This window comes from Nomascus leucogenys, chromosome 8, assembly GCF_006542625.1.
Source record: "Nomascus leucogenys isolate Asia chromosome 8, Asia_NLE_v1, whole genome shotgun sequence".
Lineage (NCBI taxonomy): Eukaryota > Metazoa > Chordata > Mammalia > Primates > Hylobatidae > Nomascus > Nomascus leucogenys.
In genome coordinates, this window is record NC_044388.1 from 51,470,170 (window position 1) to 51,495,392 (window position 25,223).

Genomic DNA, 25,223 nt, shown 5'->3' on the forward strand with positions numbered 1-25,223 from the left:
TGGGACTATGGGCATGCGCCACTGCACCCAGCTGTGTGGTGATATTTTTTTTGTTGTTGAGAGGAGTCTCGCTCTGTTGCCCAGGCTGGAGTGCAACGGTACGATCTTGGCTCACTGCAACCTCCACCTCCCTGGTTCAAGCAATTCTCCTGCCTCAGCCTCTTGAGTAGCTGGGATTACAGGCGCCTACCACCATGCCTGGCTAATTTTTTTATTTTTAGTAGAGACAAGGTTTCACCATGTTGGTCAGGCTGGTCTCGAACTCCTGACCTCGAGATCCGACAGCCTTGGCCTCCCAAAGTGCTGAGATTACAGGCATGAGCCACCGCTCCCAGCTGATGGTGTTTTGATAGACATACTCATTGTCTGCTCTGGGAGTACACATGAGAGGCACCCACTCAGCCTGGAATAGACAGGAAAGGCTTCCAATGTGAAGGACAAGTAGACGTTTTGAAGCAGAGAATTAGGGAACAAGTGTTCCAGGCAGAGAGAATACCACGTAGAGACTGCCAAATTTGGGGAACCGTAAATTCCTGGGTTTGGCTAGAGCATAGATTGCACAGGGTATGGGGAGGGGTGGTGGGATATGGCTGCCTTTATGGCAGATACTCCCACTTTTGCACTTTCTTCTCCCACCCCACAATTGCCAAGCCAACAGACATCTCACAAAAATACCTTTGGGAAGGAGAAGAGGTGATCACTTATATGCATGGTATTATAGTTTGATCAGATTGCTCTCCACCCCAGAACTAGAGAAGATCAGCTGTTTGAAGTAAACATTTTGATTGGGAAATAAGTCTTTGGTCTCCCATCCAAGTACTAACCAGGCCTAACCCTGGTTAGCTTCTGAGATGAGAGAGAAATCACTGGGGACATGAGGCATTCTGCAGGATCAGGGGGAGTTCAGGTGCACCTGTTTGGTGAGGCATTCTGCAGGATCGGGAAGTTCAGGTGCACGTGTTTGGTGAGGCATTCTGCAGGATCAGGGGAAGTTCAGGTGCACGTGTTTTGTGAGGCATTCTGCAGGATCAGGGGAAGTTCAGGTGCGCCTGTTTGGACTGTCAGGACATCAGGAGGACCTGAGAGAGAAGCAGAAAGAGAGGAGGGAGGGGGACCAACTTTGCTTCCTCAGAAGTTTTTCCTAAGTCCAAAGGTATACCAAGGAAGAAGAGAAAACATCTTTTCTGCTACTTTCTGTATGGTGGTGATCAAGCTATTAACGGTGTAGCTCAGCTACATCGTTATGTCATAAATATGGTTTGAGGGGGAATCTCACTTCTGTCACTAAAATTTTTTTCCCATTAACCAACAACCAAAATACATATAAATTTTTAGGAAACATGTTGTTTGTATACTGATTTTTTGTTGTTAAGCAAAACTGTAACTTAACCAGTATAATAGAAACTGGAATTGTTTCTGTTAATATCGATGTTCACGTAACAAGAATACAATTGTAAGAACCAGTGACCTGAGACTCTACAAAAGCCTGAAGTATCTGCTACCAGGTCATCAAATAGATATTAATTCACTTAAGCGTAGTTTTAACATCATGTTTATCTCAGATTTTTCCATGATTGTAATCAGTGTGAACATGTTCCCTTGTATTCTTTTTTCTCTTAATGTTATTTTACACATGACATTTCCATGGCATTATTCGTGTCCTTAATGTAAACTTGGTATGACGTCGTATGAGTATCCCATAGAAAATACTTGCTTGTATATTTATTCATCCATACATTCAACAAGCATTCCAGGTACAATCCTAGGTTCTAAAGATACAGTCCTAAATAATATATATTTTTGTTCTCAAGGAGCTTAATTTTATAGTATTTTATGCATTACCAAATTATTGTGGGATTTTTGTTTTTACGCTAACAAAATACAACGTGAATACCCTTTGGCCCCCCCGAATGAAATATTTCTTGTTTCCCAGTGACAGCAGTGCTGTGGTGCATCTGCTGGAAGGAAACCTGGTAACCCTCTCCTCAGGCTCAGATCCCACCACCCTTTCATGAAACAGTTGCTTTGGCCTATTTGATAACCTTTCCATTTCATAGACTTAATATCACTTGTTTTTAGATGAGTATCCCGCTTTCTGTAAAAGGAAGGATAATTGTGGAAATCATTGAAGGAATGTGCTACTTACATGGAAAAGGCGTGATACACAAGGACCTGAAGCCTGCAAATATCCTTGTTGATAATGACTTCCACATTAAGGTAAACCATCATCTGTGGGCTTCCAGAAAGTTGGGTGATTTTAGTTTTAATTCTGCGATGTAAATCCATTCTTGTACGTTGGAGAAGCTAAAGGAAGACCTAGCTCAGCTTATAACTGTCGTGATGATGGTGCCGAAAGGCTCTACTGGCGATTGAGAGGAAGGCTGCAGGCTTGAAGGATCGGGAGATAACTGTCAGGATAACTCATATCTTTTGGGGAGGACTGGAATTGAATGGGGTAGATGAGAAGACCTCTTTCCTAGATTGTATTTTTCTCCTCTGTTAGAAACATTCAAGGGTTGCCCTTTTCATCCTGGAATGGACCGTTGGTGCCATAATGTTCTCCAGGAAATCTGTGTCACCAAGACTCCCCTCCTCTGGAAATGCAGGGGAATGTGAAGGTGTGTGCGGAAAATCCTTAGAGTTCAGATATGGCCTAAGAGTGAAATCAGTGGCCGGGTGTGGTGGCCCACGCCTGTTATCTCAGCACTTTGGGAGGCTGAGGTGGGCAGATCACCTGAGGTCGGGAGTTCGAGACCAGCCTGACCAACATGGAGAAACCCCATCTCTACTAAAAATACAAAATTAGCTGGGCATGGTGGCGCATGCCTGTAATTCCAGCTACTCGGGAGGCTGAGGCAGGAGAATCGCCTGAACCGGGGAGGCGGAGGTTGTGGTGAGCCAAGATTGTGCCATTGCACTCCAGCCTGGGCAACAAGAGCGAAACTCTGCCTCAAAAAAAAAAAAAAAAAAAAAAAAAAAAAAAAAAAAGATCAGCAGTGCATCAAAAACCTCTACTTTGAAATTTTGTTTTATATTTTTATTTGATTGTTTACTTCTGTCTGTATTTTAAAAATCAGTTTCCTTTGAACACATTCTTTCCATTGTCGTAAAGGGAACAAGTGAAAGGGATTTTTCTTTTGTTCATTCAAGGGCAGGATTTAGCTAGGGGGAGTGTCATATCTAATTGGCTTCCGCAGCAGGAATCCAAGCACAAGCATCCAAAAGGGGAAGCGGAAGGGGAAGCAGCCCTGGGGGAGGCACCCAGGAGCTGCTGACACAGGGGCCTCTCTCCACCAGCAGTTCTGCATCTAGCACTTTGTCCTAGTCTTAGACAAAAGACTAGGACAAAGGACTGGGAATAAAAATCCCTTATTCATAACCTGTCTTCAAATTCATGACTTCCCTCTTATGTCGTGGGTTAGAATCTGTGGATTTTAGGTAATCATGTGCTACAGTTCATCCCCACATGCTTGCTTGGATTCCCGGAGGCAGAAGTGGAACTGGCACCTATATTCTCTTCTTAACTGTACTGCTCTGTCATATTGCCCCGCCACCTCTGCTCTTGTTCTGTGTCTGACCTTGGTATTTTTCTCTCTGCTTTTTTGTCTGTTTTTCTCCTCCTTTCCACCCTATCTTCTCTTAGGTTCAGGCTACAGCTCAAAACAAGCAACACTGCAGTCCTTATCCTCAGTGTATCTTTGGGATCCTTGGACACTCGCATCCACGGGCCTCTGGACGCCATTTGGGGAAATAGAAGGTGTAGTACTTAGCCACTGTCTGCTACGTAAATGTGCAGAGAAGAAAATAACCATTTTTCCCCCAAGCCCCAGAAATAGTTGAAAAACATAGGCAGAGTCAATGGGGAATTAGAATAAATATGTTTGGTTGTTACTATTGTTGTCAGAAACGTCTTCTGCTTTTCCCCTCCCGCTTATTGCATATTGTTGTCAGAAACGTCTTCTGCTTTTCCCCTCCCGCTTATTGCATAAGGAATACGATACCAGAATTTCATGTGAACGTTTCCTCGGGGAGATTTTACAAATGGCTGAGGAGACACACAGTTTCTATGAGTCTGTTGAGAAATCACTGTTTTGAACCTGCCCAGTGCAACCATTTCTGGAAAATTTACCATACCTTATGTAAAATGGATAAGCCCAAAATTTAAAGTCGGATCTGATTTGCTTATGACCTTCACCAAACCATCCCAGTGGCTCCATCTCTTTCGCAGATCGCAGATCTCGGCCTTGCCTCCTTTAAGATGTGGAGCAAACTGAGTAATGAAGAGCACAATGAGCTGAGGGAAGTGGACGGCACCTCGAAGAAGAATGGCGGCACCCTCTACTACATGGCACCCGAGCACCTGAATGACGTCAACACGAAGCCCACAGAGAAGTCGGATGTGTACAGCTTTGCTGTAGTACTCTGGGCGATATTTGCAAATAAGGAGCCATATGAAAGTAAGGCATTAGAGGAGTGGGGTTTTGATATGAACCAACACTGTTATATGAAATAATGGGCTTCGGTGAAATCAGTTAAGGTTTATAATTGTTTGTTCTTTTAACGTCAGTCTTACCTGCTCGACTGTGAGTTCCGTGAGGGCAAGGACCACATCTGATTTATCCACTGCTGTCTCCTCAGCATCTACACGCACTGTGCCTGGAACTAATAGGTGCCCAGTAAATTTTTGTTGAATGAATGAGTAATCCCATTTAGGAATCAGTGGTCATAGGATGAATAGGAACCTCGATAGCGTGTCATTAGCTTGAGAGGTGCTGTGAAATTCCAGGGTTCTTCCTAGACAGGAAAGTTGATTGTTTCTGCTTGTGAGGACTTAGCCTTTCACACTACAAGGCATACACTTCATACTTTCACTCATTCACTTACTCCTTCATTCAAGATTTCTTTTCAGTCCCTAATCGGCATTGGGAATATAAAGATGAGTAAGTCGTGGCCTGTGTAGGAGAACAGAGACACTCTTCAGTTTGTTAAGTGCATAAACTAATGGATGTTTTCCTACATATTCTTCTTGGGTAATCATCAGCTCCCATGGTTTGATGATCATCTCTTTGCAAATGCTTCGTAAATCTGTGTCTCTGGCTCTGGCCTGGATATCCACCTGTCTTAACGGTCAGATCCATCGCAGGTACCAGAGGAACCTCCAAAGCAGCATCCCCCAAACACACCCATCTTGTCGACACTGTCCTGCAGCTCGCCCTGCTTCACCCCTCTTCATATGCTCGGGAAGTGGCATTGCCATCCTTTTACCAAGTTGCCCAATAAGAAACCTTAGAGTCATCCCAGACTCGCCCTTGCCTCTCTCTCCCACATTCTATCAGATCTCAAAACCTATGAATTCAAGATATATGTATGACTCAAGATATATCTGCAACCCATCTGCCCTTGTCTGTCTCCACTGGCCTCTGCTTAGTTCAAACCCTCCTCGTTTCTGCGGCAGGCTCCTTCCACCGTCCACCATTCATGTGGCAGCCAAAATGGTCGTCCCAAAAGGCACATGGCAACCCTCTCCCTCATGTATTGGAAATCCTTCCCAGATGCTCCGTGGTCTTCAGGATGAAGTTCGAATTCCTCAGTGTGGAATAAAAGGCCTTCATGTTCTGGCCTTTGCTTCTCTACTGGCCTCGTCCCTAATCCTCCCTTCTTTGTCAGTGTGCAGTTACACTGAGTGAGGAATTTCTGGGATGCATCATGATCTCTGTAACTTCTAGTCTGTTGATACCCTGCTTCAACTTGCCTGGAGTCCTCCTCCTTAAGTCTCCTTTTCGCATTCTTTACCTGCTAATTTTTCTGGACTCAACAAAGCCTTCCTGGACCATTTTAGTCAGGTTTGTGCTACTGGAACCACTTGTACATCCTTCTTTTTTTTTTTTTTTTTTTTCTTGAGACACAGTCTCACTCTGTCGCCAGGTTAGAGTGCAGTGGTGCAGTCTCAGCTCACTGCAGCCTCCACCTCCCAGGTTCAAGCAATTCTCCTGCCTCAGCCTCCTGAGTAGCTGGGACTACAGCTACACATCACCACGCCCAGCTAATTTCTGTATTTTTAGTAGAGATGGGGTTTCACCATGTTGGCCAGGATGGTCTTGATCTCTTGACCTTGTGATCTGCTGTCTCAACCTCCCACAGTGCCAGGATTACAGGTGTGAGCCACTGTGCCCAGCCTCATCCTTCTTGAATAGCAATGATCACTCTGTGTTTTAAGTCACTCTCATTAAACTGAGCTCCTAAAGACAAGGACTGCCCCGTATTTGCCTTTGCACATACAGCATGCCATTGGCCTTGCCCACATAATCTTTTTGTTCCATCAGCAGGCAGCTTTGTTGAGAATTTCATTTTATCTGCAGACATTAAGATATTGTTTGGTCAACTCTATAGTGGAATATGTCAGCTCCTTGTCATAAGGCCATTCCACTCTATGGAATGAGGCAGCTGTACCAGAGGCTGACAAAAATGAGCAGTATTGTTCAAGTTCTGTCACCTTCCTGCCTGAGAGAGGAGCAAGACCTGAAAGAAAGTCTTTGCTTTGTAGATGCTATTCGTAAGCAGCAGTTGATAATGTGCATAAAATCTGGGAACAGGCCAGATGTGGATGACATCACTGAGTTCTGCCCAAGAGAAATTATCAGTCTCATGAAGCTCTGCTGGGATGCGAATCCGGAAGCTCGGCCGACATTTCCTGGTAAGAGCATCTTTTCTGACTGTGTAGGATGCATCCTGTGTGGTGATTTTCCTAGTAACATATTGTTAGGAACTTGGTTTGAATCCTCAGAAAACTGAGTTCGACTTAACTTGTGGTTTTAAACTGATTTTCTTGATTTCAAACATGTTGTTCAATGCAAAGAAGCCCTCTCTCTCAAAAGCACAAAGGCACATAAGGCCTTCTTGTTTCCTTTCTTTGTAATTTTTAACTTGGGTTTAAATATACATAACATTAAATTTAACATTGTAACTGTTTTCAAGTGCACTGTTCAGGGGCAGTAAGTACAGTCCCATAGTACATTCACTTTCCATCATCTCTCTCCCTGTCCCGGCAGCCCCCATCCTACTTTCTGTCTCTATGAATTTAACTGCACTGGGTGCCTTATATAAGTGGAACCATACAATATTTGTCCTTTTGTGTCTGGCTTCTTCCACTTGGCATGATGTCCTCGAGGTTCATCTGTGTTGTAGCATATGTCAGAATTTCTTTCCTTTTCAAGGCTGAATAATATTCCATTGTATGAATAGAGTGCATTTTGTTTATCCATTCTTCCATCTGTGGGCATTTAGGTGGCTTTGACCAGCCTTCTTGCTTCTTCACTTCTTTTATTTCCATCCCCTCCCTTGTTTAGCTGGCATCTTTAGAAAGTATTTTGCCATTTAGATTGGCCTTGTCATACAGGGATGAGGAAAGGTACCTAGATGTTTGCTGAGCAGTATTCTGTGGTGTGGATGTATCACAGTTTGGTTAGCTACTCACTCCTTGAAAGACTTGTTTCCAGTTCTTAACTGTCGGGACTGAAGCAGCTTTAAATATTCATGGACATGTTTTTGTGTGAATATAAGTCTTCATTTCTCTGGAATAATACCCAGGAGTACAATAGCTAGGTTATATGGTAGTTTCATGTACAGTTTATTTTAAAAATTCCCAAACATTTTCCCAGAGGGGCTGTGCCATTTTATATTCGGTGTCCGAGTGATGCAGGTTCTTGCATCCTCACCAGCATTGGGTACCCAGGCTACTGACACTTCTGCTTAGTCAACTACAAATTTATTTGAGTATTCCCACAAGCCCCACTTCAGGTTTGGTAATTCATTAGAAAGACTCACAGAACTCAAGAAAACATTTTACTTATGTCTCCCCTTTTACTGTAGTGGGTACAATTCAGAAACAGCCAAATGGAAGAGATGTACAAGGTGAGGTATGGGAGGAGGGTGTGCAGAGCTTCCATAGCCTTTCAACACACACCGCATTCCAGTGCTTCTGTGTGTTCAGCAACCTGAAGCTCTCCAAGCCTCACCATTTAAGGTGATTTATGGAAGTTCCATTACATACGCATGATTGACTAAATCATGGTCATTGGTGCTTGAGCTTAATCTCCAGTCCCTCTCTCCTCACTGGAAGTCAAAGGTGAAGCTGAAAGTCCCAATCTTCTAATTATAGCTTGGTCTTTCTGGTTGCTAGCCCCCATTCTGAAGCTGCCTAGTTTTCTGACCCCACCCAAAAGACACTCTTAGAAGACTCCAAGGATTTTAGGTGCTACCTGCCATGAACAAAACCAAACCTTCCTGATTCTCCAAGGTGTCTTCTTTTATTGTTTCCTTTCTGTTTAAAGAACTTTCCTTAATCATTCTTTTAGGATATGTCTGAACTCTGTCATTCTAAAATTTTTTCCTTATAGGGAAGGTGTTATTTTTCTCTTGCTGCTTTCAAGACTTTGTCTTTATTTTTCAGAGATTTAGTTGTTATTTATCTTGGTATGGATTCCTTTGGGTTTATTCTGTTTAGGTTTTACTCAGCTTCTTGAATCTGTAGGTTTATGCCTCTTAAACCATATTTGGGAAGCTTTCAGCCATTATTTCTGTAAGTACTTTTTAACCCCCACGCTCTTTCTCTTTTCCTTCTGGAACTCTGACAACATAAAAGCTATGTCTTTGGTTATGGTTATAGTCTCACAGGTCTCTGAGGCTTTTTTTTTTTTTTTTTCAGTTAATTTTCTCTCTCTTGTTCAGACTGGATAAGTTCTATCATTCTGTCTTCCAGTTCACTGATTTTTCTGTTTCTTCTCAATTCCACAGTTGAACCTGTCTACTGAGCTTTTTTTTTTTTTTTTTGGACACAGAGTCTCCCTCTGTTGCCCAGGTTGGAGTGCAGTGACGCAAGCTCTGCCTCCCGGGTTCACGCCATTCTCCTGCCTCAGCCTCCCGAGTAGCTGGGACTACAGGCGCCCACCACCACACCCAGCTAATTTTTTGTATTTTTAGTAGAGATGGGGTTTCACCGTGTTAGCCAGGATGGTCTCCATCTCTTGACCTCGTGATCCACCCGCCCTGGCCTCCCAAAGTGCTGGGATTACAGGTGTGAGCCACCGTGCCTATCCTGCTGAGCTTTTTATTACGTTTTGGTCATTAAAGTTTTCAGCTCTAAAATTTATATTCTCCTCTTTTTGGCTGAGACTATTTTTCATTTGTTTCAAGCAGGTTCATAACTATTAATTGAATCGTTTTTATCATGGCTGTTTTAAAATCCTTGACAGGTAATTCTAACATTGCTGTCATCTCAGTGTTGGCATCTATTGATTGTCTTATTTCATTCAGTTTGGGACCTTTCCGATTCTTAATAGAATGGGTAATTTTTCTGTTGAAACTTGTACATTTTCTTACTCTGTTTTGAGATTCTGTATCCTCTTTAAGCCTTCTGTTTTAGCTGAACTTTTCTGACAATGTTCTGACATGGAAAGAGTGGTGGCCACCTTATTAGTGCTGGGTGGAGGCAGAAGTTCAGCCTCTCCGCTCAGCCCTTATTGACGCCCAAGGTCAGAGGCTCCTCTTCACTGCTGGTCAGGGGTGGGAATTCTGGCAGAGTCCACATAGTCTCCACTGACACAGAGGTGAAGGCACCTCATTACTACTGGACAATGTTAAAAGTCCTGATTCTCCACTAGACCTCCTTTGACACTTCCCCAGTGGGGAAGGGAAGGGTGGTCTTGTTACTGCCATGTGGGGCAAATCCAGGCTATTCTTGTGTTTTCCTGACACCATGGGAGTGGAGGGGCTCATTATCAGCTGGCAGGTAGGACAGCCCTGGCTTCCTGTTGGGCCTTCTCTGACTTTACCCCGGTGGGGGTGTTGGGTTACGTTGTTACTGTCTCACGCGGTTGGATGTCGAGGCTCTCCACTTGGCCACAGCTGCTGTGGGTGGGGTTGGAGCCACAGGGTTTTTTCTGCGGTGGTTGGCTGCAACAGAATGGTTGTTGACTAAAAGTTTTCTCCTATCCAAGTACTAACCAGACCTGACCCTGCCTAACTTCCAAGATCAGACAAGCTTGGGCATATTCAGGATGGCATGGCTGTAGACTGACTAAAGGTTTTCTCTTGTCCCTTGCTGCCCCTCGCTTAGTTCTTTGGCTAGAAAGAGCAGGCTTTGATTGGAGATTTTTTTTTATCTTGGCTCTTGATGGTTTGAGGTTGCCACCTTTTCAGCCAAGTCTGAGATATATGAGGAAAAGAGAAAATCCAGTGAACTCACTGTCGTGTGTTTCATCTGATCCTGAGGTTTCCTGCTGGTCTGCCTCCTTCTCTTCTCCTTTCAGAGACTCTGTATGTTTGTTTTATAAATAATATATAGGATGTTTTTGTTGTACTTAGAAGGAAGAATAAGAAAAAAGTATGTCTACTCCATCTTCCTGGACCTGGAAATTTCTTTTTTCTTTTAAGGCTAACAGCTGTAACCCATTACACTAAATCCTTGCTCTGACTATCCTGACCTCTCATAAATTTGATGCCAGAGGGACAGAAACATGGAGTTCGCCCATCCCTGTTCAGCTGGAGATGAACTCACATCAGGGAGCGGTTTGTGTTGCAGTCAGAGAAACTGCAGCATGAATAAAAAGCACAAAGAGCACAGGCTATTTAGGCAGAAACCCCTGGTTTCCCGTGTTCGCCTATCCCTTGTTCTGTCTATTAATCTGATTAGTCTCTATCAGGTCAGTGATTTGGAGCTTAAATTTTTATTTTACTGCTTTGCCCACAGATTGAGGTAAGTAATTCAAAGATAATAGATGGCTAATATTTTTATTTTATGTTAGAAAAAAGAAATTTAAAGTACATTTTATTCTTACAGGCATTGAAGAAAAATTTAGGCCTTTTTATTTAAGTCGATTAGAAGAAAGTGTAGAAGAGGACGTGAAGCGTTTAAAGGTAGGCAATATAGCAGATGCTCAAAATATTAACATATCAAAATATATACTGTCAATCATGAAAACCAAAACAAAGATATTTGTTATTGAGATTTGAGGTAAGCTAGCTTGGTAAACATATAAAACAAAATGAGCAATTGTCTGCAAATATCATCCTGTTGGCATACTGGACCCATTTCTCCTTCAAAACTCATGAAATGAGAGAAAACATATATAGCAATATGAAAACAAAAGCACAACGTCACTGGCAAAGGTTGGAAAGTACCATAAGGGGATCAGTCATTTTGAGGAATTCTTGAAAGACAGAAAGACCACAGAATTATTCTGCTGAGACATGTAACAGAAAAGGAATACTAGCCCAAGACATAAGGCGGAGGAAACAGTACTGGAGGGGCAGTCTTGGGTCAGTGTACAGAAGTTACAGCACAGTCACCTGGGACGTTAACAGGGGAGTCATTTGAGAACCTCATTCATGCTATTTAGGAAAGTCGGCTTCTCTCCCTCCTTCCCCTGTACTTAGCAACAGATGGCAGCAGCATCTGCCCAAGACTGAAGCAAGGAGGTGGTTTCTGGGGTTAGAGGGGCATGACAAGGCCCAGTTAGGAACCTCTCAACTAAGAGGAATGGAGACCACCCCGCCCCCCTGCCGACTCTGGAATCAAGCTACTGCCATACATCTTCCAGCAACTTACCCCCATAATCATGAACAGGAGACTACGGCAAATAAAACAGGCAAACAGAGATTTTAAAATATAATTTAAAAAAGAGATTGGAATCAGCTAAGATAAACTCTAAGGCAAAAAAGCATTCCCTCAAACAATCAGGAATATTTCATAATGATAAAAGGCCCAATTCATCCGGAAAGTATAACCGCTTTAAATGTGGATCTACCTTCAATAACATGACCTCAAAATCAACACAGCCGAAAGTGACAGAACTCAAAGAAAAACTGACAAATCCACAATTACAAATGAAGATTTTAATACACATCTCTCTTCAATTGATAGAACAAGCAAACAAAAATCAGTAAGGATATAGAAGACAGGAAGAGCATGACTAACACACTTGACCTAATGGAAACACAGGATACGCTGTACCTAATAACTGCAGCGCGCCTACCTGCCGTGCCTAATAACTGCAGCGCGCCTACCTGCCGTGCCTAATAACTGCAGCGCGCCTACCTGCCGTGCCTAATAACTGCAGCGCGCCTACCTGCCGTGCCTAATAACTGCAGCGCGCCTACCTTTAAAGGCTTTGCAAGAAGACTCGGAGCATTTTCAAAAACTGACCATGTGCTGGGAAATCAAACAAGTCTCAATTTAAAAGGATTGTAGTCATAAAAATGTCCTCTGACTGTATTTCAATTATGCTCAAAATTAATTTTAAAAAAGTAATTGGAAAATCTTATGTGGTTAGAAGTAGAGAAATATACTTTTAAATATCCCTTGGGTCAAAAAAAATAAATCACAATGGTATTTAGAAAATATTTTTCACTGAAGGCTAACAAAACACTACATATTAAAATTATAAAATGCACTTTGCAAAGGAGTACTTAATATAACCTTAATAAATAAATATTTCATATATATATATGAAGAAAGGCTGAAAATTAAGTAGCCAAACATCATCTGAAAAAGATAGCGAAATAAACCTAGAGAAAAAAGAAGTAAATAATAAGGAAAAGAGCATAAATTAATGACGTAGAAAGTAACTAATAGGGGATCAAAAAATCCAAATATTGGTTATTCGAAAAGCTAATAAAATAGACTAATTAAGACTGATAGAGCCAGGTGTGAGGTAATCCCAGTTACTTGGGAGGCTGGGGTGAGGATCGTTTGAGGCCAGGAGTTTGAGAGCAGCCTAGGCCACATAGTGAGACCCCATCTCTAAAAAAATAAAACAAAACATTAATGAGACATGGTGGCATGTGCCAGTAGTCCCACGAAGGCTGAGATGGGAGGACTGCTTGAGCCCAAGAGTTTGAGGCTGGAGTAAGCTATGATCATGCCACTGCACTCCCACCTACGTCTAAGAAAAAAAAAAAAAAAAAAGACTGACAAAAAAGGAGATGAGATTGAAATCCATGAATAAGGAGGAATCACTATAGGTCCTGCAGACATCAAATGGTATTAAGAGAATATTATGAACAACTTTTCATTAACTATTTTAAAATTTAGATAAAATGGACCAATGTCTTAAAAAAGTACAATTTAGCAAAGCTAACTCAAATAGAGATAGAAACTTTGAATATTCCTGTAACTATTAAAAGAAGCAGTGATAAAAAAACAACTTCCTATAGAGAAAATCCCACAGAGAGCTTCATCAATGATTTCTACCAAATATTCAATGAAGAAATTATGTCAATCTTACACAGTTTTCTCTAGATAATAGAGAAGAGAGAACTCTTCCAGATTCACATTGTGTAAGCATAACCTTGATTCCCAAAACTGGAAAATAAGATACAAGAAAGGAAAATTACAGACCAATCTTGTTTAACAGTGTAGATGCAAAAGTTCTAAATAAAAAACTATAAACAAACTCAATTCATCAAAGAACATTAGCAAAATTGAGTTTCTTCCAAGAGTGCAAAATTAGTTTAACTTTATGAAAATCTGTCATTATAATTTATTACATTGTCTTATTAAATGAGAAAGATGTATCTTTTCAATAGATGCAGATAAATCTGTTGATAAAATGTAATGTTTATTCATGATTAAAAATGCTAGCAAGTCAGAAAAGAAATTCCTTTTCTGATAAGGTATCTTGAACAGAAGTTTTATACTTATTTTAACAAAATGTTAACAGCCTTTTTTTTGTTTTTTGAGGCAAGGTCTTACTCTGTTGCCTAGGCTGGAGTGCAGTGGCGTGATCAAGGCTCACTGCATCCTTGACCTCCCAGGCCGAAGTGATCCTCACCTCAGCCCCCTGAGTAGTTGGGACCACAGGCGTGCACCACCATGCCTGGCTAATTTGTATTTTTTGTAGAGACAGGATTTTGCCATGTTGCCCAGGCTGATCTCAAATTCATGAGCTCAAGCCATCTGCCCTCTTCAGCTTCCCAAAGTGCTGGAATTACAAGGTGTGAGCCACTGTGCCCAGCCCACCTTTCTTTGAAATAATATGCAAGACCAAGCTACTTACCACCGCTATTTCTGGTCAGCATGGTCCTGGAGGCCCTAGCTATTTTAGTAGAACAAGAAAAAGAAAGAAGAGATATAGGATTGGAAAAGAAGAAACAAAACTGTTCATAGGTGATAGGATGTATACATAGAAAAACTCAAAAGTATCTTTTAAATTAATAATAGTTTAGTTATAAAAATCAATATATAAAAATAAATCTTACAAAAGGTATGTAGTAACTCTAAAAGTATAACCTTAATTGAGAGACATAAGACCGAAGTAAGTGAAGAAATGTACCATTTACTTTGTGATTTGGAAGTCACCATAGTATGAAGATGTCAGCTCTTCCCAAATTGATCTATAGAATCAATGCAATCTCAACCAATATCTCAAGTTTTTTTTTTTTTTTTGAGACGGAGTTTCGCTCTGTCTCCCAGGCTGGAGTGCAGTGGCATGATCTCGGCTCACTGCAAGCTCCGCCTCCCGGGTTCACACAATTCTTCTGCCTCAGTCTCCCGAGTAGCTGGGACGCCTTACAGGCGCCCACCACCACGCCCAGCTAATTTTTTTTTTTTTTTAAATAAAGACGATGTTTCACCGTGTTAGCTAAGATGGTCTCGATCTCCTGACCTCGTGATCCACCCGCCTCAGCCTCCCAGAGTGCTGGGATTACAGGCGTGAGGCACCATACCCAGCCAAGTATTTTTTTTGAGACAGAGTCTTGCTCTGTTACCCACGCTGGAGTTCAGAGGCGCAATCTCGGCTCACTGCAACCTCTGCCTCTCACGTTCAAGCGATTCTCCTACCTCAGCCTCCCAAGTAGCTGGGATTAAAAGCGTGCGCCACCATGCCCGGCTAATTTTTGTAGTTTTAGTAGACATAGGGTTTCACTATGTTGGCCAGGCTGGTCTCGAACTCCTGACCTCAAATGGTCTGCCTGCCTTGGCCTCCCAAAGGGCTGGGATTACAGGTGTGAGCCACCACGCCTGGCCTGTATCTCAACCTTTTATTTTTGTGTGTGTGTGGCAAGTGGGTGTGAGGAGTGGAACTTGACAAACCCACTCTGAAATCCACATGAAAAAGAAGAGAATAAGAACAGCCAGGATGCCCTTGAAGAAGGACAAGACTAGTAGTGAAGGGCTTGCATTATCAGATTCTTGTCAAGAATTATTATAAAGCTATATTAAAAAGACAGTGGTATTGGTGTAGGGTGGACAAATACTGTTGGAATGGAGTTGAAAACCCATAGCTCTACACATACCTAGAAACTTGACTTTGACAGAGCTGGCACTGTAGAGTGGTGGGAAGTGACAGTCTTTGGTAAATGGTGCTGAGACAACTGGGTATCCACATGGTACAGAAATGAAATTGGGCTTCTACCTTACACCATACCAGAAAATCAGCTCCAGGTTGATTACTGACAGAAATGTGAAAGATAAAATTATAAAGCTATTGGAAAATATAGGAGAATTTGTCCATATCCTCAGGGTAGGGGATCCTCAACAGTATACAAAAGCATTAGCTGTAGTGGTAAGAACTGATAAATTTTAAAATTTATAAAATTTTATATGAATTTTTAAAACGAATTTATAAATGAATTCATTGTAAAATGCTATAAATTATAAATTTATTTTATATGTTTACAAATTTATAAGATTTTTAAATGGATATATAAATTCATTTTAAAACTTTTATTCCTCAAAATAGGCTGGGCGTGGTGGCTTATGCCTATAATCCCAGCACTTTGGGAGGCCAAGGTGGGAGGATCGCTTGAGGCCAGGAGTTCGAGACTAGCCTGGGCAACATAGTGAGACCTCCTCTTTACAAATAATAATTAAGAAATTAGCTGGGCATGGCGGTGCGCACTTGCGGCCCCAGCTACTCAGGAGGCTGAGATGAGACGACTGTGTGGGCCCGGGAGGCTGTGCCATTGCGCTCCAGCCTGGGTTACTGAACAAGACCCCATCTCCAATAAATAAATAAATAAATAAATAAACAAACCAGTCACAGGATGAGAGAAGTGCAACACACATGTAACTGACAAAGGACTTGAATATATAAAATCTAGAGAAATTTTATAAATCAGAAAGGAAAAGATATGCAACCCAGTTAAAACAGGGATGAAATAGCTGAATGGGCACTTCACCAAAGAGAATAAATATACCAAAAAAGTGCACAACTTTACTGGTAATTAGAGAAATGCAAATTAAAACTACAATAAGATAATATTATGTGTCTAAACATTGGCAAACATGTTTTCTAAACAACATGAAATAAATCCAAATAAACAGTGAAATGTGTGGAAAGACTTGACATGCTAAAGCTGTCTATTCTCCCCAACATCATTTATAAAAGGAGTGCAATCCTAATTAAAAGCACAACCAAATTCTTTATGGAGTTCAACAAGCTGACTCTTAAGTTTGTGTGAAAGAAAAAATATACAAAGATGGCTAAGAAAATTCTGAAGAAGGAGATCAGAACGGTGTAGACTACAGCAAGGATAATCAAATAGATTAATAGAAAAGGTGAGTCTTTGCAGGTTGGGTTTTCCAGAAGCAGCCACTGAGTTGGAGATCGGGGTGCAAGGAAGGAGTGGGAAGCAGGAATGAGCAGAGGAAGAAGTCAGAGGGCAACGAAGCCTGACAGAGAGCTCTAGCAGCGGGGAGCACGGAGCAAATGCCCCTCACGCTTGTCCCACGTCAGACTGAAATGGCCAAGGCTTTATCCCCTCGCCTTTCTCAGTCACTGGCTCAGAAGGGGAGTACCTGGGGCAGAGAAGTTCGCAGCTGCAGGCTGTTTGTTCACTCAGCTCCTTGCAACAGGGCAGCAAATCCCTCCTTGAGGGGGAGTCTGAGAGGCCCATCCCTGTGTCTACCACAAAGTCCCAAATCAATCCATGTATGTTTCTTAAGCTACACACAAAATTCGCAAGGTATAAAGAAAAAGATGATTGTATGTGACCTCATAAAAATGGAAAGGTAGTTGAAAAGGAGAAATTGTGTTTAGCAAAGGATTAATATCCAGAATATTTCACAGAGTGCCTACCGATAAAAAACAAAAATAGGCCGGGTGTGGTGGCTCACGCCTGTAATCCCAGCACTTTGGGAGGCCGAGGCGGGCAGATCACGAGGTCAGGAGATCGAGACCATCCTGGCTAACATGGTGAAACCCCGTCTCTACTAAAAATACAAAAAATTAGCCAGGCGTGGTGGAAGGCACCTGCAGTCCCAGCTACTTGGGAGGCTGAGGCAGGAGAATGGTGTGAACCCAGGAGGCGGAGCTTGCAGTGAGCTGAGATCGAGCCACTGCACTCCAGCCTGGGCGACAGAGCGAGACTCCGTCTCAAAAAAACAAATAAAAAAAACAAAATAAAAGAAAAATAATAGACAAAGAACATAGACAATTCAAAAAAGAAACTGAACAACACACTTCTGAAAAGATATTTGGCCTTGCCAATAGAGAAAGGCAAAATGAACCCGTTACAATTTTTCATCCATTAGATTGAAATTTTCGAAAGATTAGTGATACAGTGTGTTGGTGAAAATGCAGAATAACAAGCAGTCTTCTGCAGTATTGGTAAGAGTGGCGAAGTTTATTAGAAGGTGAGGCACCCAACGAACTCCACAAGCCCATAAGTTTGGCTGCAGTTCTACTCTCAGTAATCTATACTGCTCACGTGCACTCAAAGATGTAATTTCCATTCTTTGCACCTTAGTTTATAAGAGTGAAAAATTAGAAACAACTCAAATATCCATAAGTAAATGCCCTAAATTATGATTCATCTAAACTACAGAATACGAATAGCCATTTAAAAGAAAGAGGTGAAAACTAACATGTAATGATATAGAAAGATCTTCAAGATTACCTGTTAGTGAAAAAAATAAGTCACAAAACAATACTTATAGTGTGGTCCTTTTAATGTTAAAGATATATATATATATATATTTTGGCCGGGTGCAGTGGCTCATGCCTGTAATTCCAGCACTATGGGAGGCCGAGGTGGGCAGATCACTTGAGGTGAGGAGTTGGAGACCAGCTGGCCAACATGGTAAAACCCTATCTCTACTAATAAAAAAAAAATGGCCAGGTGTGGTGGTGCATTTGCGTAATCCCAGCTACTCAGGAGGCTGAGGCATGAGAATTGCTTGAACCTGGGAGGTGGAGGTTGCAGTGAGCCAAGATCGTGCCACTACATTCCACCCTGGGCAACAGAGTGAAACTGTGTCTCAAATATATATATATTTCTGGAATGTGTGTGCAAATTCCTAAAGAGAGAATAAGTGATATGCATCACACTCTGGATAAGGCTTACCTCTAGGGAATAGAAGAGTAGGTGCTGAAGGAATGTTTGGGTGTTATTCTATGTGATTCTGCATTGTTCGAATCTTTGGGGGTTTTTTTGGTTTTCTTTTTGAGACAGTCTTACTCTGTCACCCAGGCTGGAGTGCAGTGGCACAATCTGGGCTCACTACAACCTCCACCTCCTGGGTTCAAGTGATTCTCGTGCCTCAGCCTCCCGAGTAGCTAGGATTACAGGCGTGTACCACCACACCCAGCTAATTTTTTTGTACTTTTAGTAGAGATGGGGTTTCACCATGTTGGCCAGGCTGGTCTTGAACTCCTGACCTCAAGTGATCTGCTCGCCTCGGCCTCCTAGAGTGCTGGAATTACAGGCGTGAGCCACCATGCCTGGCCTGTTTGAATCTTTCAAAAGGACTTTGTACTTAACATATTTGTGTAATAAAAATAACTATAAAAAGAAAATCAATTTTATAAAATTAAAATAACAAGAATACTTTCATATTAGGCCAAGCGGAGTGGCTCATGCCTGTAATCTCAGCACTTTGGGAGGCTGAGGTGGGTGGATTTCTTGAGGCCAGTTCAAAACCAGAAACATGGCAAAAACCGATCTTTACAAAAAATACAAAAATTAGCCAAGCGTGGTGGCGCATGCCTGTTGTCCCAGCTACACAGGAGGCTGAGGTGGCAGGCTCTCTTGAGCCTGGAGGTCGAGCCTGCACTCTAGCCTGGATGACAGAGTGAGACTCTGTCTCAACAACAACAACAAAAAACCCTTTTCATATTAATTAAAAACAATAAACATACAGCTGGGTGAGGCGGCTCATGCCTGTAATCCCAGCTCTTTGGGAGGACAAGCTGGGAAGATTGCTTGAGCCCAGGAGTTGGAGGTTTCAGTGAGCTATGACCATGCCACTGCACTCCTGTCTGGGCGACAGAGGGAGATTCGGTCTCTAAAAATAAACACACAAAGAGACAAAAACAATATATAGAATGCTACAAAGTGTGAACATAATACCCTCTGTCATTCTCCCCTAGATCATGCATGTATTCATTTAGCTAATATTTTTGACCACCTATTTATATAGCAGACAATCTGTTAAGAGCAAAATACAAATAAAACTAGGAAAAAAAAACTTGAAGGAAAAATACCAAAGTGTTAACATTTTATCTTTGGGTGTAGGGCAAAACTATGGATAGGTTTTAAGGATATATAATTTTCTATATTTTCTATAATGAGGATTATTGCTTCTATAAGGAAAAAGTTTTTTACTGTGGCAAAATATACTTAACATAAAATTCTCTATTTTAACCATTTTTAAGTGAACAATCCAGTGACATTAAGTACATTCATAATGTTGTGCGGCCATTACCAGTATCTATATCTAGAACTTTTTTTTATCATCCCAAACTGAAACTCTGTACCTGCTAAATGATAACTCCCCATTCCTCCCTCTCCCAGCCCCTGGTAGCTTCTATTCTGTTTTCTGTCTCTGAATTCTAGGTAGCTCCTAGCAAAAGGATCACACAATGTATTTCCTTTGGAGTCTGGCATATTTCACTTAGCATAATGTTTTCAAGGTTCATCTGTTTCATAGCATGTATCAGAATTTCATTCCCTTTTATGGCTGAATAACATTTCATCATATGGATATACAGGTTGAACATCCTTAAACCCAAAATCCAAAATTCAAAATCCTCCAAAATCTGAAACGTTTTGAGTGCCAGCATGATGCCACAAGTGGAAAATACCACACCTGACACCTTTGCTTTCTGATAGTTCAGTATCCTCAGACTTTGTTTCATGCACAAAATTATTAAAATATGGTATAAAGTGACCTTCAGGCTATGTGTATAAGGTGTATATGAAACACAAATAAACTTCATGTTTAGACTTAGGTCCTCTGCCCACGATCTGTCATTCTGTACATGCAAATATTCCCAAATTGGAAACACTCCAAAATCCAAAACACTTCTAATCCCAAGCATTTTGGATAAGGGATACTACACCTGCACCATATTTTGAGTTCCTGCCTTCAGTTCTTTGGGGTATATATCCAGGTGTGGAATTGCTAGATCATATGGTAATTCTATGTATAACTTTTTTTTTTTTTTTTTTCTGAGACAGAGTCTCACTCTGTTGCCCAGGCTGGAATGCAGTGGCACCATCTTGGCTCACTGCAACCTCTGCCTCCCGGGTTCAAGCGATTCTCCTGCCTCAGCTTCCCGAGTAGCTGGGATTACAGGCATACACCACCACGCCCGGCTAATTTTTTGTATTTTTAATAGAGATGGGGGTTTCACCATGTTGGCCACGCTGGTCTCAAACTCCTAACCTCAGGTGATCTGCCCACCTTGGCCTCCCAAAGTGCTGGGATTACAGGCGTGAGCTACCATGCCTGGCCATGTTTAACTTTTAAGAACTGTTAAATTGTTTTACACAGTAGCTACACCATTTTATATTCCCCATCAGCAAAGCACAAGGATTCTAATTTCTCCACCATCTTACCAACACTTTTTATTTCTCATTTTTATATTACAGTCACTCTAAGGAGTGTGAAAGTGCACCTCATGGTGGTTTTGACTTGCATTTCCTATGACTGATGATGTTGAGCATCTTTTCATGGTTTATTGGCCATTTATGTATCTTCTATGGAGAAACTGCTATTCAAGTTCTTTGCCCATTTTTGAATTGGGTTGTTTTTTGTTGAGTTGTAGGATTTTTTTTTTTTTAAATGTTCTGGATTTCATCCATTTTCAGATATAGATTGTTTGCAATTTTTTCCCCATTATTTTATTTTATTTATTTATGTTTTTTGGAGACAGAATCTTGCTCTGTCACCACCCAGGCTGGAGTGCAGTGGTGGAATGTTGGCTCACTGCAACCTCTGCCTCCCAGGTTCAAGAGATACTCCTGCCTCAGCCTCCTGAATAGCTAGGACTATAGGCACACACCACCATTCCTGGCTAGTTTTTGTATTTTTAGTAGAGACAAGGTTTCACCATGTTGACCTGGCTGGTCTCGAACTCCTGACCTCCTGTCATCCACCCACCTTGGCCTCCCAAAGTATTTTTTCCTTATTCTGTGGATTATCTTTTTACTCTCTTCATAGTATCCTTTGATGCACAGAAGCTTTTAATTTTGATGTATTATTTTTACTTTTTACTTTTGTTTGTGCTTTTGTGTCATAACCAAGAAATCGCTGCCAAGTCCAGTGTCCTGAAGCTTTTTCCCTGTGTTTTCTTCTAAGAATTTTTGTGGCACTAGCCCTTAAATTAAGTCTTTGATCCATTGTGAGTTAATTTTTATATGGTATGAAATAAGGGTCCAACTTCATTATTTCATATGTGTATATTCAGTTTTCCCCATCGAATGGTCTTGGCAACCTTGTCAAAAATCAATTGGCCGTTTATAGGAGGGTATATTCCTGGGCTTTCCATTCTGCCCCACTGGCATATGTGCCTGTCTTTATGCCAGTACTACACTGTTTTGAATACTGTAGCTTTGTAGTAAGTTTTGAAATCAGGAAGTGTGAGTCCTACAACCTTGTTCTTTTTAAAGATCATTTTGGCTATTTGGGAAAAACATTAATTAAAAAAAATTACTACTTGTAAGATCTATGTGAAATTTATACCTTCTGAAAATATGAATTCTTCTCGTTAAAATTTTCTGAGACTCAATTATTTCCTGCTGTTCACTACAGTGTGTATTTATGCTCTTAATTATAGAAAGAGTATTCAAACCAAAATGCAGTTGTGAAGAGAATGCAGTCTCTTCAACTTGACTGTGTGGCAGTACCTCCAAGCCGGTCAAATTCAGGTAAATTACACTATGGCCAAAATCTATTCGTTTATTTGTTTGGTTACTCATTCACTCCACTCTCTAAAAGACTATTTAGGACCATATGGGAAACAGAAGAAACTATAAAAGTGAACACCTGCCTTACACGAATTTATAATAATATTCGAGAGTCAAGTTATGTGTATTTGAAATATGAAGTAACAGTGGCATAGAGTGTTCTGGACAAAAGGCCTAATATATCTGATGGGGAGAAGTGACGGTTCAGAAGAAGGAAGGGGACATACGTGAGAGCAAAGTCCCTGAGGAGCTCGAGTGACTTAGAACCAGGATACAAGCAGAGAGGCTGGTCTCAGGTCAAGTAGGGATACTTTTTTCACTGTAACAAAAGGGATGGCAGAGTACAGGATACTGAAGCCGCTTAGCTACCTGATCTGTGGCTAATTACTTAACCTCTTCTAAACTTCACCCATCAAATCATAATTGCTCCTCCTCTCATAGGGCTCTTCAAGAATGAAAGAATTCATGGGACGTGCTTAGGACAGAGCTGCTGCAGATCTTGTTTTTTTTTTTTTTTTTTTTTTTTTGAGACAAAGTCTCTCTGTCACCCCGGCTAGAGTGCAGTAGTGTGATCTTGGCTCACTACAACCTCTGCCTTTCAGGTTCAAGCGATTCTTCTGCCTCAGCCTCCCAAGCAGCAGGGATTACAGGCATGCACCACCATGCCCAGCTAATTTTTGTATTTTCAGTAGAAATGGGGTTTCGCCATGTTGGCAAGGCTGGTCTCGAACTCCCGACCTCAGGTGATCCGTCTGCCTCAGCCTCCCAACGTGCTAGGATTACAGGCGTGAGCCACTGCACCCAGCTGCAGATCTTATTTTCCACCTGAATTGCTCCAAGGAGACAACTACCTTCTCTGCTCCAAACCAAGTCCTTTTTTCCTTGATCATCCCTGCAACAGCCGCTTTTCTCTTGCTTGCTATAATTTTCCTAGTACTCTCTCACTGCCAGCGAGGAGCTCCTATTATTATTTGTAAAGCTTGTGGGAAGAGGACCATCTCCTAAATGCTTTGGACTGGTCTCTTACTTGTTTTCTGTGTGTTACTTTGAGATACAGATTCATGACGGCGCTCAGATTTTATTTTACTTTTTAATGTTTCATGAAACCCATTCTAATGTTGATCATTTCTTCTCAGCCACAGAACAGCCTGGTTCACTGCACAGTTCCCAGGGACTTGGGATGGGTCCTGTGGAGGAGTCCTGGTTTGCCCCGTCCCTGGAGCACCAGCAAGAAGAGAATGAGCCCAGCCTGCAGAGTAAACTCCAGGACGAAGCCAACTACCATCTTTATGGCAGCCGCATGGACATGCAGACGAAACAGCAGCCCAGACAGAATGTGGCTTACAACAGAGAGGAGGAAAGGAGACGCAGGGTCTCCCATGACCCTTTTGCACAGCAAAGACCTTATGAGAATTTTCAGAATACAGAGGGAAAAGGCACTGCTTATTCCAGTGCAGCCAGTCATCGTAATGCAGTGCACCAGCCCTCAGGGCTCACCAGCCAACCTCAAGTACTGTATCAGAACAATGGATTATATAGCTCACATGGCTTTGGAACAAGACCACTGGATCCAGGAACAGCAGGTCCCAGGGTTTGGTACAGGCCAATTCCAAGTCATATGCCTAGTCTGTATAATATCCCAGTGCCTGAGACCAGCTATCTAGGAAACGCACCCACCATGCCATTCAGCTCCTTGCCACCAACAGGTAAATGGGTCTTCCATAGTCACAATCTTGTCTTTTTTTATTTTTCAGAAAATAAAGCAACCAAGCAGCTCTGTTGTAGATTGTGGGTTATGATGGGGACAGAGGGTATCGTCAGCTGCCAGATGCAAACTGCCCTGTGGAATGGACTCCGCCAGGCCACTTGGTCTGGGAGTATTTCATCTGGGGCTAGGATTCATCACAGATGCCCACAAGCATCGGGTTGCAGGTCCTTGTGACTGGCAGGCGTCTTTGACTCTAACCTGGAGTGCATGGTAGTCCTATTTCACCCAATCTCTGATAAACGGGAAGTTATCTGCTCATTTGCTTTTACCTTGCTTGCTGTTTTTTGAAGGTAAGAAATCAGTCTTGGATATTTTTGTTTCTTACCTTATATAGCTCAAAGACTACCATTAGTGATGAAAAATTTTCTTTTAACTCCCATATCTCTATCGGGTGAAGTAAAAGGTAGGTGATAGTAGTTACTGGCAGTCTAGAATGGAAGTGATTTAATGTAATATCCAGCATTTTTATCAAATAATACTCACCAACATCACCTTAACCACCTGAACGGCATCCACCAATGATACCCACAGGTGTCCTGGAGATCTTGAAATCAACTCAGGTAGAGGAAGCTTTCAGAACCACAGAGCTTAGTTACATTTTCTTTCAAAAGGCCAAATTCTCCAAAAACGTCCTATGCAAACATCCTCGATTTTTTTCCATAGGTTTTATGATAAGATCTGTAGAATGCAAAATATTGGATTAGACATTAAGCAGTATCCAAGTCATGTATAATCCTATGAGCAGAATGTCCTTTTGTTTCGTTCATGTTGGGGATAAAATTTTTTATTAGTATTGCCATATCATTTTATTCATTCGTGATTGAGACAATAAAAATTTCAGCTGGGGCCATGGTTGGCCAGGCGTGGTAGCTCATGCCTGTAATCCCAGCACTTTGGGAGGCTGAGGTGGGTGGATCACTTGAGGCCAGGAGTTCAAGACCAGCCTGGCTAACATGGTGAAACCCTGTCTCTACTAAATAATACAAAAATTAGCCGGGTGTGGTGGCGCATGCCTTTAGCCCCAGCTGCTAGGGAGGCTGAGGCAGGAGAATCACTTGAACCCTGGAGACAGACGTTGCAGTGAGCTGAGATCATGCCACTGCACTCCAGCCTGGGCAACAGAGAGAGATTGTGTCTCGAAAAAAAAAAAAAAATTCCACTGACTGGGCACAGTGGCTCACGCCTGTAATTCCAGCACTTTGGGAAGCTGAGGTGGGAAGATCACGAGGTCAGGAGATTGAGACCATCCTGGCTAACATGGTGA

General features: G+C 41.9%; 1 protein-coding gene and 1 long non-coding RNA gene across 6 annotated transcripts in view; one reads left to right on the forward strand and one right to left on the reverse strand.

Annotated features, from left to right (window-relative positions):
- RIPK1 (receptor interacting serine/threonine kinase 1) overlaps positions 1 to 25,223 on the forward strand; it is a 48,354-nt gene that overhangs the window by 15,063 nt on the left and 8,068 nt on the right. For 2 of the 5 annotated variants that reach the window (XM_030817244.1, XM_030817245.1), the window contains exons 4-10: positions 2,080 to 2,217; positions 3,644 to 3,757; positions 4,229 to 4,457; positions 6,545 to 6,694; positions 10,838 to 10,914; positions 22,062 to 22,152; positions 23,328 to 23,897. In XM_030817244.1, the coding sequence (XP_030673104.1) occupies positions 4,259 to 4,457; positions 6,545 to 6,694; positions 10,838 to 10,914; positions 22,062 to 22,152; positions 23,328 to 23,897 (1,087 nt within the window). In that variant the 5' untranslated portion in view covers positions 2,080 to 2,217; positions 3,644 to 3,757; positions 4,229 to 4,258. Of the gene's footprint in view, positions 1 to 917; positions 998 to 1,043; positions 2,218 to 3,643; positions 3,758 to 4,228; positions 4,458 to 6,544; positions 6,695 to 10,837; positions 10,915 to 22,061; positions 22,153 to 23,327; positions 23,898 to 25,223 lie in introns of those variants that run through there. The other 3 variants (XM_030817242.1, XM_003272202.3, XM_030817243.1) reach the window with 2 other exon arrangements.
- The window catches only part of LOC115836337, a 35,604-nt gene continuing 11,375 nt past the window's right edge, over positions 995 to 25,223 (reverse strand). The window contains exons 2-3 of the long non-coding RNA XR_004031334.1: positions 24,443 to 24,637; positions 995 to 1,079 (exon numbers count right to left, since the gene is read on the reverse strand). This is a non-coding gene — a long non-coding RNA (uncharacterized LOC115836337). The remainder of the gene's footprint in view (positions 1,080 to 24,442; positions 24,638 to 25,223) is intronic.